At 37.5% G+C, this 15,677-nt stretch overlaps 1 protein-coding gene across 4 annotated transcripts; it reads right to left on the bottom strand.

Moving 5' to 3' along the window:
• Positions 1 to 483: 483 nt before the first annotated feature.
• On the bottom strand, positions 484 to 15,034 carry LOC306867889 (SWI/SNF-related matrix-associated actin-dependent regulator of chromatin subfamily E member 1-like). Of its 4 annotated transcripts, none has more exons than XM_079413826.1 (11): positions 14,990 to 15,034; positions 14,074 to 14,126; positions 13,696 to 13,739; positions 12,030 to 12,128; positions 10,452 to 10,532; positions 9,841 to 9,972; positions 9,577 to 9,748; positions 2,016 to 2,188; positions 1,835 to 1,936; positions 1,498 to 1,735; positions 484 to 1,415 (listed from the first exon to the last, which is right to left on the bottom strand). In XM_079413826.1, the coding sequence occupies exons 2-11, from the start codon at positions 14,078 to 14,080 to the stop codon at positions 1,201 to 1,203; spliced, it is 1,263 nt and encodes a 420-aa protein (XP_079269952.1). In that variant the 5' UTR covers positions 14,081 to 14,126; positions 14,990 to 15,034; the 3' UTR covers positions 484 to 1,200. The 4 variants fall into 4 exon arrangements, with proteins under 4 accessions (XP_079269952.1, XP_079269949.1, XP_079269950.1 ...); XM_079413823.1 differs by having other exon boundaries at positions 10,440 to 10,532; positions 12,024 to 12,128; XM_079413824.1 differs by having other exon boundaries at positions 10,440 to 10,532; positions 14,990 to 15,032.
• Positions 15,035 to 15,677: the final 643 nt, after the last annotated feature.

Here is a 15,677-nt window from a genome sequence, read left to right on the forward strand (position 1 = left end):
CATAATCTAATGTAATATGGATGCAACTAAATAAAAAGCTAAACCCCAAACCAGACAATAATATGTCTGGAACTAATATAATGTGCTTATCCACGGAATGAAACAAAGCACTACTGAGGTTAAATGGATTCTGCTACAGAAGGGGTCAAGTCTGAAGGGCTTCATATTAGAGTCGGATTACTTGAAGATCCAGAACTTGATTTTACAAAGTTTTTAAACTTTTTTTATATCAAGGGGAAAAAAAAATTGAGTTTTCCCGATTTTGTACATTTCACATCTAATTATGACGGTGATTGCAATATGAAACTGTTTCAGCATTACAAATAATGTAAGTCACCATACAGACAACCCAAATAGGGACCTGAACTAGTATTCAGCATTTTAATATTAAAAACAAAGTTAAAAAAAAAAAAGAAAAAAAAATTACTTTAAAATTTAAACTCAAAGCCAAATCCATAAACCACTAGACAAATGAAAAAGAACAATGTTTAAAACAGACATAGAAATCACTTTATTGAGGGAATACCTTCCAACAATACAAAAACACAATAATCCAGAGGCTTAATGTAATGCCATTCCATGTAGATATCTGCTGTGTGCTCAATCTGTTGCAATGGAAAATCATGAGTACTAGCATGCCTTTTTTTTTTTTTAAAAGTACATTACAAAAAAAACTAGGATGAGAGAGAGAGAAAAAACAAACAAAAAACAAAACAAAAAAAACTACAGCCCACATACTACTCAACTAAAACTGTGAAAGGATGAAACAGATATACCATAAAATAATCGTGCCATAGGTAGATAAAACATGGTAAGTGATGTCAAATAACCTTGCACTTCGGCTTTTCGCAAATGATTGGTGACTGCAGGATGCGTCACATTTTATTCAATATTTGCACACTTTACAATGATAAAACAGCTTTTTAATGGCCATAAAGCTTGAGAGAATTCAAGTGGGCTTGTAACATCAGGGTTAAACGTGTGCCTGACTGAATGAGTGTATAACGCCAACTAAAATTCTGCTGTCCTTCCAAAACATTTCACTGAAGAACATTCAGGGAGGGGGGAAAAAAGCAATCATGTTTCCCTGTTCTCACTCACTGACTGGCGGGTCATTGGATTACAAATCCTAGAGGACAAATGACTTTATACAGAGTGAAGTGAAACTTTGTAAATGAACATGAAGATTAGGAGCTGGGGTTATTGTGGCTGGGTGGGCAGCCGCTCTTCAGGGGTGTCCGATGCCTGGGGTTCTGCTGGGGGTCCAGAGCTGCTCTCAGACGGAGCAGTGCTGTCGCTGGTGCCCTCATCTGTAGCGCCCTCTGCAGGCTCAGGTTGGGCCAGTTTGTCTCCTGCTGCAGCTGGGGTGCCTTGCTCAGCCTCCTGAGATCCTTCAGAAGGTTCAGCCAGAGACTCTGCAGAACAGACAGTTAAAATTCTTTTACTGTATTTTTGTTGAATATTCAAAGTTAGAGAACATAATGGTGCAGGTCTGACCCGTCTCCATAGGGGTGGGCTTGTCTTCTCCATCCTTGGCCTCGCTGGCAGAGGTTTGTTCAGGGTTGGCATTGGCCTGGGCGCCGGCGGCAGGCTGCTGCTCTTCTTGAGCGGCTCTTTCCACCTGCTCTGCTGCTTCCCGCTCCCTCTCCTCCGCCCTCCGGCGAGCCGCCTCCTCTGCAGCAGCCATTTCGGCTGCCAGCTTCTCCATGTCCACCTCCACTTTCAGACTGCACAGCTACACAAACCGCACATCAATCACTGGCAGTGCATTTGGCATTTGAGCTCAGGCTAAACACAAAGGCTATTAGTTCAGCGATCAAACTGAATTTCACACCCGTTTGAGCTCGTTATTGAAAGAGTCTGTGCTCTCCAGGAACCTCCTCTTCTTCTCCTGGTGCCGGTCCTCAATTTGAAGCAGCTCTGCTTCAAGCTTCCTCTGTTTGGAAGTCAAGGTACGATGATTAAACTATGTGTCTTGAGTTTTATGTCTTGTGTGTTTAACATGGCCAACATACCTGGTGCACCATGAGGGACTGGACTTGGCGTTTGAGGACCTGCATGCGAGCAGTGGTCACCACCGAGCGAACATCAGGCACCACAACCTCGCTTAGGATGTCACTGATGAGCCGGTGGTTCCTCTGGAAACGAGCTGCCGCTATATGCTTCATGGAGAACCCGTCGTCATAGTCTGCAGAGACATTTCATATTTGAAAGCAAGCAATTCCCGCACACTATCGTAACTTGCAAAAAAGTAATATTTATTAATTAACACAACGTTTCGGTCACACGACCTTCATCAGGAGTATACAAATGTTCAAATTCATCTCTTTTAAGATGAACACATGACCACTTAAAGCTCCATCTGTAAACAATTAAGCTCATTAGGAGTATAGATGAACATCACATCGTAAACAGTTACAAATTATGATAGTTACAAAAACCAACAAAGATCCCACTACAAATTCACAAGATCATCTAAAATACATAACACGTTGTCTTCAAAAAGCATCAAATTATTACACCAACCAGTCAAAACTCCATAACCACTCAAACTCATTATAAATTCATAATAGAAACGGCACATCATTCAAAACAATTACACCACTATAACATTACATTAAATGGTGCTTCATCGTTCATACCCATAGGTGATAAAGTTTGAAGGGTATAAATCCAAAACAATTCACGTCTCTGTAGAAGTAATTCAATGTCTCCACCCCTAGGTGGCAAAGTTACTTTCTCAATCCCACAAAAACGTAAAGAGGTAACATCGTGATTCAAATTTAAAAAATGTGCCGCAACTGGATAATTCATATCTTTTCTTCTGATCGAACTCTTATGTTCACTAATTCTTTGTTTCAATTGACGTGACGTTTTTCCCACATTGCCTATACCACAAGGACAACGGATCAAGTACACAACATGAGTGGAAACACAAGTAATCACAGATTTGATGTTATATTTTTTACCAGTTCTAGGATGACAAAAAAATGATGTTTTAAAAGTATTATTACACTGAGCACAATTCCCACACCGATAATTGCCCTTCTGTATAGGACTAAGTAAACTCTGAGATGCACGAGAACTGGCGCTCTGAAAACGAGCATGTACCAAGCTATCTTTTAAATTCCTGGCGCGTTTATATACAATCAAAGGAGGATATCTAAAAATATCCTTCAACTCCGAATCAGAAGACAATAAATGCCAGTGTTTTTTAAAAATTGATTTTATCATGTAAGACTTAGGTGAGTATGTTGTAATACAAGCAAAGGAGTACTTTCTTGTTTTCATTATCTTCTTTTTTAGCAATTCAGACCGTGTCTTTTTAAAAGCTGTATTATATCCATCTTCGACCCAGTCCAAAGGATAACCTCTGTTCAAAAAATTATTTTTCATGATTTTCGATTTCTCAATAAAATCGGAATCAGAATCCTCCTCAATCACAAACACAAGATAGTGTGCGGGAATTGCTTGTCTGTTGAGGCGATCCACCTGGTTGGTCGTTTGTCCTACGCATTAGTTTGATCACTAATATTTGAAAGCAAGCAATGGAGAACACAACCAGCGTGCTTTCTCTCAAATGCACAAGTTTCAGAACTTCCTTTTACAATTTAGTGCCATTCAGATAATTACTTCAACAGGAGGCTTGTAAAAGAAAATCTGAATGGCTTAACCATTACAAACTCAAGAATTGATATGCTTGATATTTAGATATTTAAACCCCTGGCATTTGCAGAGAGCAATTAAAAAGAAGTTGCTGCCATTATAATTGCCCATTTTGACTAAATTGTGCTCTGCATTTAACCCATCCAAGTGTACACACAAAGCAGTGAGTAGTGAACAAACACACACACCGTGAACACACACCCAGCGCAATGGGCAGCCATTTATGGTGCGGCACCCGGAAACTGGAACCCGTGACCTTTGGGTTACAAGTCTGACTCTCTATATGTAAGACTTTTTAATAGAGATCGACCGATATATATTAATATTACAGTCATTAATGCACAAATTAGATGCATTACATAAATGCCTGATATATAGTTTATGCAACTTGGCTCTAAGAAATATGATAAATAAGATACTCTGTCAAGCCCTGTCCCTATAAAGATATAACTTTGCCTGAAATAACACAGTCATGAATTAGCACATGGTGGAAATAAAAGCGCTGAATTGAATTCTCTCTCTCTGTGGTCTATTAGTCTCGTGAAGTCGGAGTCACGTAGATAATCCGTCAAGTCCTCTCCCAATAAAGACGTAACTTTGCACAAATTAAATGATACAGCCAAGAAATGCTCAGCACGGCCACTGCATGTAACTTAACAAGATTCACTTTTTTGAAGCACCCTAAATTGTATTAACACTTACTATATAAACATTATTTAGTTTATAAACATCTAAATTAATACAACTCTATGGGAATTCTCTGCAATCGTTCGCAATTTGAGTAGCCTATAGTTCTGTGTAAATGCATAGATAAACCGCGCTGTCAGCAGCATAATTTAGAGCATGCCAGTTGAGAAATGCAATAAAATACAATGCTTGTTATATTCCAATATTCCAGAGAATATTATTCCGTGAATTAACATTATCCAGTTAATTATTCTTCACTCTTTAGCCTATTAAACAGCTTATAAACCTACTAAAACTGTAGTAAAAAATGAAGTTGATATGACTCCTGTTCTTTATTTATTTTCTCCATTTGAAAACATTAGCCATACTACGTTTATTTTGCTTACTGCTAATATTAGTGTTGCTGCTAAAGCTTTTTATTGTTGTAATACGAAGATTAAATTTAACATGACAGGGCTCTAGACTGCGACCAAAATGGTAATTTTTTGCGAGTTAAAATTTGACGTGGTCGCATTTGTTCGAGTGCCTGATCTATGCTGCTCTTCATATAGCGCGCGCTGCCAGCCGCAGCACATTATAGCAGGAGTCAGATTTCACTGATCACGTGAAGAGAGGTGCTCTCAGCGCGAGCGCTTCGTGGGTTGAGCCTGGTTTATACTCGGCGCGTCAGCACGAGCGCGAAGGTGCGCGTCGCGGACGGAGCGCAACGGAGGATTTTGTTTTCAAACTAAAGTAAAGGACCGCTGCTTAAACCAGAGAAGGTGAACATGCTGGTATTCTTGTAGAAAAAAACATGCAAGTCCTGTCAGCGACAGCCAGTTTAGTTTTACTTTTCTTTGTTTTCGTTTTGAGAAGCTTGTTATCTTTGCTGTTTACCTCACGTTATGCTATGTAGGCTTTCCTTAATTAAAAAAAAATATGAATATTTATTTGCTTCCTCAGAGTTTGCTAAACATTCTGTAATATACTAGGTATACAGTACAGCATGTGTTGTGTCCTGTGCCATGCCTCGTCTTATTCGTTTTTGTTGATAAATGTTACGTAAGATAGTTTGTCATTGTCAACGTACTGTTTTATTGTTGTTGTGCTTTTTAATTAAGAATAACAATGAATCCATCTTTTGTTTTAGTCTTAAAACGTGAAAGGTGTATAGATATAAACAAAACACAATGATCTTTTCTTGTAAAATGTGACACCAAGATCGCAAATTTGAAAGTGAAAGCGCACGAGAAAAGGAATTCCTGATCACAAAATTTAAATCACAAATAATAGTTGAATGTTGAACACTTTCGTTACCATATAACTATAAACTATGATAAAAGTTCATCAGCATACATTGATTAATCAAATGTGCAAAAACAAAAAACAAATTGCAAACAAATGATGTGCTCCTGAGACCAACTGAGAAAGTTAGTCGCAAAAGTGAGATCAGTGGGAAGAATGAGTCTAGAGCCCTGCATGAAAGAATGCTAATTCTCAAAACATGTTTTTGTTAAGATGACTGAAAGAAGGAAAAACCAAAGTGAAGTATGGACTTACTTCACGCAGTCATTTATTTACTTTATAACAGTAAATAAATATCGGTTCTGCATATCGGTTATCGGGCACATAAGCATGCAAATAATTGGTATCGGTATCGCTTATAAAAAAGCAATATCGGTCGATCACTACTTTTTAATTTAACGAAATTAATAATACTGAATAAAAAAAAACAAGCAATAAAATAACCACACTTTTACTGAGAGTAATGAAATAAAACTGGACAGAAATAATATTAATATCGGTAACACTTTACAATAAGTTTCATTAGCTAACATTAGTTAACTATAGTTAACATGAACAAAACTTCTTCAGCATTTATTAATCTTCGTTCATGTTAATTTCAACATTTACTAGTGCATTATAATCAACAGTCGTGCTTGTTAACGGTTAATGCACTCCGAATTAACATTAACAATGAACAACTTTATTGTCATTAACTAACATCAAGAAAGATTAATAAATACTGTCATAAATGTATTATTCATTGTTTGTTCATGTTAGTTAATACATTAACTAAAGGAACCTTAATATTTTATTTTTATTCAGAGGGTAGTGTTATTTTAGCAGTGTTGCCATTACAGTAGCGCTATTGCAAACAGTAACAAATATACTACATAGAAATTTCCTGTCAGCCCGTTATTTGAGCAGACTTTACGTTTCTGGTGAGCGGTACACGAGCAGAACGCAAAGAGCAGAACTTTGAACGGTGCGTCACACCACACAGTGATTAGCAGAGTGAAACCTGAGCACTGCTGGGCGCCTATACATACACATTTATATATATATATATATATATATATATATATATATATATATATATATATATATATATATATATATATATATATATATATATATATACACACACACACACACATATATATAAATAAAATAGGCTAGATAATAATATAATATATATGTGCTGTAAATCGATAACACAACTATTAACTAATTAAATCGCACATTTTTCTGAAATTAATCGCGATTAATCCCAACTAACATTAAAGTTTTTAAAGCTGCAGTCCGTAACTTTTTTTGGTTAAAAATGATCCGAAATCAAAATTTAAGAAATGACATAATCTGCCAGTGTTCAAAACTATCACCTTACTTTAGCCCGATTCACAACGGTTTGCTTATAATACTGTTTTCTAATTTGAGTGGTACGGGTAGGTTTCCGTGGGAAATTCGAGCATGGCACTGCGTCATTACATCACGTCTGTAAACAAAGACGTTTTCCCGGCTAGCAGGCAATCGCACATGAGGATCCTGCAGGTGCCGGATCATTTATAGTCTTCTCACAGCAGCTAGAATAATTAAATTTATCATTTTGATGGCGGATTGTAATCCAGAAAGGATTGCGTTTATGAAACATGTGAATGAAATTAAATTATATTCCAGTTTTAATTGAGCTTCTGATTACAGATAGCCAATGTGGGATTACACAAGTTTTTGTATTTTAAATAGAACCAGTTTGAAGGAAGATTAATTTGCTATTTTAATTTGTTAAAATAATTTCTTAATATGAATTTTGAATGGTAAAACAATTAGATATTAGACTGTACAGAAATTTAAATCTACACACTAATGCACACTATACTCATTCACGCAATGCTGATGTTGTTAACATTAATAATTTGAGAACAAAGTATAACAATGATAATACTTTGCACAGTTAGATGTGATATGAGATAACTGATCTTTAGATTTAAATCACCGTTGGTAGCACAATTTATTGTAATGCTTTTTTCCTCAGTTGGTCAGAACAAACGCGTGGCAGGCTTGTTACTTGTTCAGATGAAAATATAGATTGACAATTCTGATTTGGGTCATATATATTCATATATCATAGGCTAGAATCTGTGATTGCGAAGTACAGTAAATATCCACACATCCGCGTTGGAGCTGGGCCGGAACACCGGATCACAGCCCCGTGCACAAAAGATAATTACGCAAAAAACTGCAATTCCAGGTTTTCAAACATAGAGGGCAACAAAGAGGTAAAGGTTACAGACTGCAGCTTTAAATAATATATTTTTATATAGCAATAATTTCACATTCAATCTTCAAATTAATGTACAAACAACAGAGACAGTATATTTTTTAATATTTGGTTAATGGCATCTTTTTTTTTTTTATGTCTGAAGGCCAGTGTCACTGATGCCAATACTGATTTCTCTATAATAGAGGCATTTGCGACTGAAAACTATTGTGTTCTCATATGAAAAAATATTTAGGAGCACCAGTGCAACAGATCTAATCAGCATATTTGTGTTTGTGCTGAGGGAGCTTTAAAGGTTTCTAACGTACTTGCGTGTTTTTGCAGCATTGAGTAATGTTTCACAGATGTATTCTCTCGTTATATAAAAAAAAAAAAAAAAAAAGGTGTAGACAGTGTAAACAAGAGATCCATTGTGCAGTGTAAGGAGCTTCGTTGATTATAATGGAGTTTTGTGAGATCGCGATGAAGATGAGCGCCAGCTTTTAATGATTATTAAGGGAGTTTGCAAATGTGATATTGATTTAATACAACAGTTCATTAAACAAGAAGTTCATATTAAGTGACTTATATTGTCTGACTACAACACTATTGCCTTATTTTGCTCTATTTCATCAACGAAAACAGTTTCAAACAAAGTCCCAGCCAAGCCGCTGCGCATCTCCATTCAAACACAGCGGTGTTTCGTTTATGAATGAACTGCGTTTTTAAACAATCTAGTGAGTCAATGATTCAATTACCCATTCATAAAGACAGTCACATACTTCATTCCTGAATGAATCGGCTGTTCGAACGAATCAATTAAATTAATAATTCAGTGATAAAATCAGTGACATACCATCACCTACTGGCAGTTTTAGTTTAATTTTTAAAGTATCTTTTCTGTTATTTAAATCATTTAATATTTCTACATTCACAATTGTATATTTAAAACATTAACCTCAACATGAATTTATTAATTTAATTGCACTTATGCAACCTCTGAGCCTCATTAAACATCTGAAAATACACCAACAAGCCACTTGTGTGTTCTTCTGTGCCACCTCTGTAAAAATTTATTTCTTAAATACTGATTTCATTTAATTGGTATCTTATTCTACTTGTTTTAATTAGAAGTGATAAAAAGCGTATTAATATATTTTTTTGAATGACATAAAAGATGACATACTTTTAATAAAATTAGAAAAATGCCATTACAAAGGCAAAAACAAAATTCCCTGTAAATCACCAAGGAGTCAAATATCACCTCGTAATGGGAAGGTTAAATTTATCTGAATTTTTGATTTGAAGGTGCTCCTAAATTAACTAACTAACTAACTTAGATATATATATATATATATATATATATATATATATCTTGTATTTCTGGCCATTTTTCTCTTTTGGCAGATATATACCAAAAATTTGGAGTATCCCTACTGTTTAAAATAGACAATGGTCCTTTTTCTGCCTTTTTCAAAATTGTGTGGCTGCACCTTTACACTTAAAAAGGATTCTGCAAAAATACCACTTTCAAATAGCAATTGGCCTTTTTTCCCTATTAGCCACAATAGCTCTTAAATATGAAATACTTTGAAATTCAACATTTTTAGACCATGTTGAGTGCTCATATTAAAGTAATAATCAAGTTAATAATCAAATTATGTTCTTGCCAACCAGAGGCGCCATTAAGATGTCAATCTCACCATCAGGGTCCTCAGCAGGTTGGATGCTCATATAGGGCTCGCCTTTGTCTAGGCGTGACTGTCTCTGCCGGCTCTCTTCTTCTAGAGCAGCTTCCGCACGGTTCTTAGCGTTGACGTACGCCAGGTAGGCCGGAGAGTTGTGGTAGGCTTTCAGAGAGTCATTATACTCGATCTGTGGGGAGAGAAATTGCTTAGCGCTTGACTTCACGGGAACCTCACTGAAGGAGAGAAAAAAAAAAAAAAAAAAAAGTGAAAGAAACAAACCTTCTCGGCTTCGTATTCATTTAAATAGTCCTGTTTTTCCTCATCAGTGAGGTCCCTCCACATGCCACCAATGATCTTCCCAATCTCCCACAGCTTCAGGTCAGGATTAGAGGCTTTAACTTGGTCCCAAACCTAAGAAGATACAAGTGTCAGTTCAGAGTCGACAGAGCAGTCTGGATTCCCGGACGGAGAGGGTTGCATTTTCCCAAAAAGGATAGAGCACCAATTTTTGCCTTTTCTATGCAAAACTAAAGCACGAATGCAGGACAGGAGAGAAAAATAATTGATCTGAACATGTAAATTATCAAAATGAGTCATCTTATGGATTCAAATTGCATTAACAAACCTAACTGCTTTACGTTGATCTTATAAAACACTTTTTGCTCACAAAGGAAAAGGAGCATATAGTTTATGTTCTAAAAACAACAGATGTCAGTTTCCAAGCCATGTTGAAGAGAAAAAAGCAATGAAGCAATGTTGGGGTCTACCATCTGAAGGGGCAGAATCAGACCACTGACTTCCCCTCAGACTTCGAGCTGATTGCAGAAGCGCTCTCCTCAATTTACAAGCAGTAAAAGCAGACACCGTGGGTGTCTTACCTTCCTGCTTACCTTCCGGCTATACCGCATGTAGGGCATCAGCGGCTTGTCGGGCGGTTTGGGCGGCTTAGGAACGGTGATCCCTGAGGAGTTCTGTGGGAGAAGAAAAGAAGCCCACATGGACTGTTAGAGATCACAAAGGGCACACGCGGTCATCACAGAAAACAGTGAACTGTCATAATGGAGCACTATGGAGAGAAAGAGACAGGAGGCAAAAAGCACGACTGAAAGAAACGATGACAGTGTGAAGCGCTTCGCAAAGGGGGTGGGAGACGTACCTATATGGCAAACCAAATACAGCACATTAACATTACGCTGACAAGGCCATGCATTAAGCTCTTTTACTGTCTTTTACGCCTGAAAATGATTCTGCAGAGGTTTGGATGAAACCAGCCAACAGCTAAAATGCCTCAAGCTTGCTAAGAAGCCGTGCCAAGTTTCTGCGTTTGGCACGGGCATCTAAAGCCATGCGAGCGGATGGCCGGTAGCTCTTCTGCATGATGAGGTGATAGGATGGCCGACGGGGGAACAGTTCTGAGATGCAATCACTCTACTGCGTCAATCACATCCATCCAGACATCAGAGTGAGTGCTTCACAGAAGCATGAAGATTATGGAAGCTACTCGTTGAGAGCTACAAAACTACCCAAGACTAGACTCTACTACCCAACAGACACCTTCAACTATGATGTGAGACTTTACAGTGTAACTGTGCGTTCACACCACCGCCGGTGAGAGCGTCAAAGTGGCCGGAAGTCATTCATTTTCAACGTGAGCCGGTGGCGAGCTCCGGCGTGAGCGTCGAGGAGAGTTGAAGTCAGGTCAACTTTATGGTAATGAGCTATGACGTGGTTGGGCGGCAACCAATCGGAATGTAGAAGTCCTCCACTTGAAGGGTTCCAGAGAACGCAGTCCTGTAAACTTTGGTTCCGACCACATTAGTTCCTAAGCATTTTCACGCTAGAACCCTTGTTTTTCAGCGGAAATGCAATTCATTTCCTCAAAACACCGATTTCACCAATTGCATTTAGACTACACTTCAACCAGGACAGTTTGGATTGCAGGCTGCACACAAATTAATGTTAATTAAAGACCTATAGGCTAGTAAACGTCTCCTATAAACTGCATGTTGAAATTAGACTAACTTAGCACTTAACCATGAACACAAAAACGCCACACAAATGGCTTTTACTGGTTTATTTTGTTAGCAAACATGTAACTATAATTAAGTTCGTTCCATCGATCAATTTCTTACTTTCACAATTAAAATATTTCATGAGGTTAACTTATACCCTGCTTGTGGTCAGTCTGCACAAGATCAACCTGCTTGTTTCCCTTGCGGCTCCTTTAAATACAAGACCATGCGCTCGATCGTCAGAGCATCAACGAATCTTTCTACAGTGTCGCTGGCAGGGCGGCCAGAGCGAACTTTGACGCTCTCGCCGGCGGCGGTGTGAACGCACAGTAAGAGCAAAGCATTTCACTCTATTTCATATTCAGGCCGTATAAGTTAGCTTTAGCGTCCTCTCGTTTGGGCTTTTAGTCCCTCGGCTATCGCTAGGGCCCTAGTTGGCACCGGTCCTACCATTACCCTGTTGTTCCCGCCGGGGTTCCCTCCCAGCCTGTAGTTGTTGTAGGCCAGATGGCTGTATGGGTTGTACCCCACAAACCCAGGGGTGGTGGGCATTTGCTGATGGAGACAAATGAGACAAAACACGAATGAGAAATGACACAAACAAGGGAGGAAGGGACAAAAAAAAATGAAAAGGAGAACCTGCTTTCGTTTTCTGTCATGATTTGCATAAAACATGCAAAAAGCAGCAATCTTTGATAGCAGCACAACCCTGGCATTATTCTACATCCATTTGTAGCAAAGCCACAGGCACTATGGGTGGTGGTGGTGGGACGTAATGAGGTGCTAGAAGGCTGTGTTAACTTTAGGGATTCAGATCGGGAGTATTTGAGCCAAATCTCTCAGTGGCGTGTGACCTGAATAATCAGTCTTAAAACTGACAAAAATAACAGTTCTGGGACACTAAAAGTAATTAATTGGGATCTGGATCAAATATTTCAACCGTAAGGGACTCAACATTTCCAAGGATGCGTGCGGAGCGAAGCATCGATGCTAAATCACTGCGAACGGTTCTCTGTATCTATTTTGATGAATAATGATTAAATAATGTGTGAAAGCATAAAAGGAGGCTCACACACTTAACGCTCCAAACAGTGTTTAACAAATATCCAGGAAGGTTTAACATCTCATGAGTCTATAAAGTTAAGGCTGCAGAACATATCTAAATAAAATCGAATTGTGATATGACAAAAATATATATAAGAATAAAATTCTCAAAGCCTGCGATTTAATAAAATGAACACGTGCTGCGGGTTTCAGAGTGAAGCACGGCACTGTTCATTTACACGCATGCGGCTCATGATACAGTCACAGAAAAGACACTCTTGCTGAAACACCATATCATGGGCTGCATGTGTACATGTAAACATTATACCACGCTTCACTCTGAGCATGTGGAAGTAGCGCATGTGTTTATTTGCAAGGAAACCACCAAAATAAAAGCTTAGTTAAAATTTTAAAATTAAAACAAATAGTATTATAAATTCATAAAAGATTTGCATTAAATATTAGATTTTTGTCCTTAACTACAATACTAATGTTATAATAAATTTCTTAAAATACTTTTAAAATTACAACAAAAATAATTAATCACATTGAATGGATCAAGAACAGTGGGAATGTGGCTTATGAAAAGATAGGTAAAGAATACAGCCAAATGTGAACACCCACATTTTTTGATGTTTTCCCCAAATCAGTCAGCTCCAAAAGGAAGGTTCACACACAAAGTCAGATAAAAAGTAATTTTCCAACATTTTTGTGTTATATGCATATTCACTTGACAAAATCCACAATCATTCTAGAATAATCAACTCTTTATTTTTAACCCAATCTAGAATTTTTTTCATAATCACAGAAAAACTAAATATTGAATTTTTCCCCCAACATCATGCAGCCCTTATGGTTATTCATTAAACACATTCAGAGCCTATAGTAAGCTGCATCCTTCCGGATTGACAGAGCCTCATAATAGCACTTTCTGCGTAAAAATTCATAGCAAAAGCCACCACAAGTGATACTGTCCTTCCCACAATCCTCTCCTCTCATCTCTAAGAAACCTACGGTACATGTTTGTGTGATGGAGGTGAGGAGCCATATGGATGATTGGCATGTTCAGTTTACTTACGGTTGTGGGGGCTGGGGCGGGGGCTGGGGCATAGGGTGGCCGCTCTGTGTGAGAGAGATGGGGGGGGGGGGGGAGGGGGAGTTAATAATTTTTTTTCCAAACTCGATCAAAAATTAATAATCAGCGGTAAAGCCTACTTATTCGTCACATCGGCATCAGTTCAATGTATATAAAACAAGTAACACCAGAAATGTTATTGTCAATTACATCAAGATAAGCACACCCATATTTACAGATTAATTAGAGAAAGTGGTAATATCAAATAAATCAATGGTAAAGCATCTTTAGTAAAGTCATTTCTGAAGATCTGATGGGTGAGCTTCAATGGGGTCTAAACCAACTAAGTGGTCCAATCAATCAGTTGAAATGTGCTCTTACTTGACATCTTGTTTGTAGGATTGAGGATATCAGGCTATCCCCATCATTTGGCTCTGCAATAGGGCAAAAACTTATTAGACGAATAGGCATGCTTTTCAATAGGTGCAAAAAAACCATAACTTGATCAAGCTGCAAACACCATTATTTCAACCTGCTTTGTGAACGTTTAACAATAAACCCACCTGTTTAGCATTAAATGTGACATTCGAGACAATGTTTGATTGAACTGGCCAGAGTTTGTATACTTGTTATTAATAACAATAATATGTGGATTTAAAGAGAAGTACATGAGAAATTGTGTTTATGGATCTCAGGCCTGTACTCAATGCGGATAATGGCGCACACAATGAGGCGAGAGAGCTTGTAGCTCGCCAAGAGGTTTATTTAAAGATACATGTATTAAAATGACAGCTGCATGGCGAAAACAACAAATAGTGGTTATTAGCACGGAATATAATGTAGAGGTGTTGTACTTAGCGAGCTATAAGCATCCCGAGCACATGAATGCCAGTCGGTGAAGATGCTAGCATGCAAAATATCAATGAATGAAACTGGCTAACGCTAGCCGAATAACATAACAGTGAGATATCATATGAAATACAATTTATCTTCGCATTTCAGGCAGAACATGGGTTTTAAATTTTAAATTGAAAAATATTTAAATTGCGTTTGGTGTTTTCAAAAGCTTTTAATATTTTACAAACAACCCGTTGTCATCGAAACAGCATTAACTAGCGGGCTAACGTTATAAAGTTAACAACTAAGAGCCGGGCAACCGTTTAAGTTATTAAAATCAACATACGTGTCAAAGAACTGGGTATGTTTGATATATTATTACATATTACAACACGGATAAAAAGTTGTTTGTGGAAACTAATAATTCGGAATAAAATACACAAGGATAGCGAGCACTCACCCCCAGCTCCTTTGTTCCCTCAATAGTGCTCCGCCAGGATGTGACGCATTTTGAGCTGCACCGGACCTGATTCTGCAGCACATTTCTGTCCCCTAGTGGCCATAAACTAATACTGTACTGTCCACACGCCAGGAGGAGAGAGAGATTGTGGTCTCCAAATGTAAAACCACCCCATTCTATCTGATTTAGCAACAATATCCAAGTATAAAAACTGCCCAACATACTGTTCAAATGTACTTTATTCAGCAACGATGCGTTAAAATGATCAAGGCAATGGCTGCTAAATATTCAGAGGTGCCATCACCTGAATGAATCACATTTTAAAACAATGTAATTATTTACTTATACGTTTGAAAACAATGTGACACATTAAAAATAGAAAACAGATCTTGTAAATTGTTATGTTTTACTGATTTTTTTTTAATTGACCAAATACGTGCAGCCTTGATGAGCATAAGAGACTTGTTTCAAAAACATAAAAATCTTAGAGACCCTATTTTGTGCTGTAGTGTATATCAACAAAAACCTTTTATCATATTTATTGGAAAAAACTATTTGCCAGATTTTAAAATAGTTTTCTTTTAAATTTCTCTTTTCAGTGTGTTAAATAACTATAAAATCACCGCTAAATTTTTTTAGTATAAATATTTAAATCTAGCATGATGCATAAGTTTATATTTTAAATTAT

This window comes from Barbus barbus, assembly GCF_936440315.1.
Source record: "Barbus barbus genome assembly, chromosome: 4".
In the NCBI taxonomy this organism is placed as follows: Eukaryota; Metazoa; Chordata; class Actinopteri; order Cypriniformes; family Cyprinidae; genus Barbus; species Barbus barbus.